A 1,106-nucleotide genomic window follows, 5' to 3' on the forward strand; every position below is an offset into this window, starting at 1 on the left:
TATAGTTAAGGTCAAAAATCGGAAAAAAGAGTCTGATTATCATATCTTATTTTCGATTTTTAAAAACATTAAAAAACTTGTTTTATAATTTATATTATTTTTTTACAATACAGTATGGTCAAAGGACGTCCTTCTGCCTATTTTCCTATCCTTCATCACCTTGTCCGTCCTTTCTCTTTATTATTTATAAAAAACGTATTTGCTTAGTATTTTTAACTCAACTAATGTCAATAAAATAAAATATATTTTAAAATTATTTTTAATCACAGTCGTACGTGTAAGTGACATCATCAAATTCCAATTTTTTCAACTTTTCTCCATTGATAAAAAAGAATCCAGACCCATACTGGCAATAATCAACTTTATTCCATTGATCCTCATTTGATCGCGAATCACTTTCATCATATTCTTCCGACGCCAGTTGTAATAAGAGAACTTCTTTTGTATTTCTATCGTCTTTGTAAACAGTTTCATCAATAAAATTAGGGCATCCCCCATATTGTGATTTGATAGTAGTCAAAGATTCGGTAGCTTTAAATACGTCATTTTCAATATCCCATGTATTGACTGAGTATTTTAGTGCAAGTTTTTCAAAGAGTTTGTCTCTGTCTTCTGGTAGTGCAAAAGTCTCTCCTATTTTCCCCATAAGTCTGAAAGCTCCTTTGAACGGCAAGTCCTCTTCCTGTACATTCTTCAATGTGTCTATGACACTCTGAGGCACGCTTTGGTTTAAGTCCAATGACACTGTTTTGTGATAAATCAATTTGCTGTGTTTAGTCCCATATAATTCGTCTGTCCCTATGAAAAATTGGAGGAGGCCCTCTGTCGGAAAATTCTCCAATTTTGGCATTTCAGAGTAATTGATTTGACACAAAAGAATCAACGGTTGACCATCTGCCATTGGATATTCCATGCCATTTGGAAAATAGGGAACACCACCAACACAACTGTTTATTGGCGTCAGTCCGTCATCAACTTCTAAATCTAAAAGAACTCCATCTTTCTTGTATTTCATCATCAACTCACCAACTATCTTTTGCAATATGTCTGCCGGAATTTTATTGTCTGGAATGTTATATTCGTTAATTTTTTGGATATTTTCAGCA

General features: G+C 33.3%; 1 protein-coding gene across 1 annotated transcript; it reads right to left on the reverse strand.

The window, feature by feature from the left end:
- Nucleotides 1-259: 259 nt before the first annotated feature.
- Nucleotides 260-1,015, reverse strand: EIN_413190 (hypothetical protein; the record flags this gene model as incomplete). The annotated part of the gene is made up of 1 exon (XM_004258414.1): nt 260-1,015. One exon carries the CDS (start codon nt 1,013-1,015, stop codon nt 260-262), a length of 756 nt encoding a protein of 251 aa, XP_004258462.1.
- Nucleotides 1,016-1,106: the final 91 nt, after the last annotated feature.

This window comes from Entamoeba invadens, assembly GCF_000330505.1.
Source record: "Entamoeba invadens IP1 unplaced genomic scaffold scaff_1105074726411, whole genome shotgun sequence".
NCBI classification, from domain to species: domain Eukaryota; phylum Evosea; order Mastigamoebida; family Endamoebidae; genus Entamoeba; species Entamoeba invadens.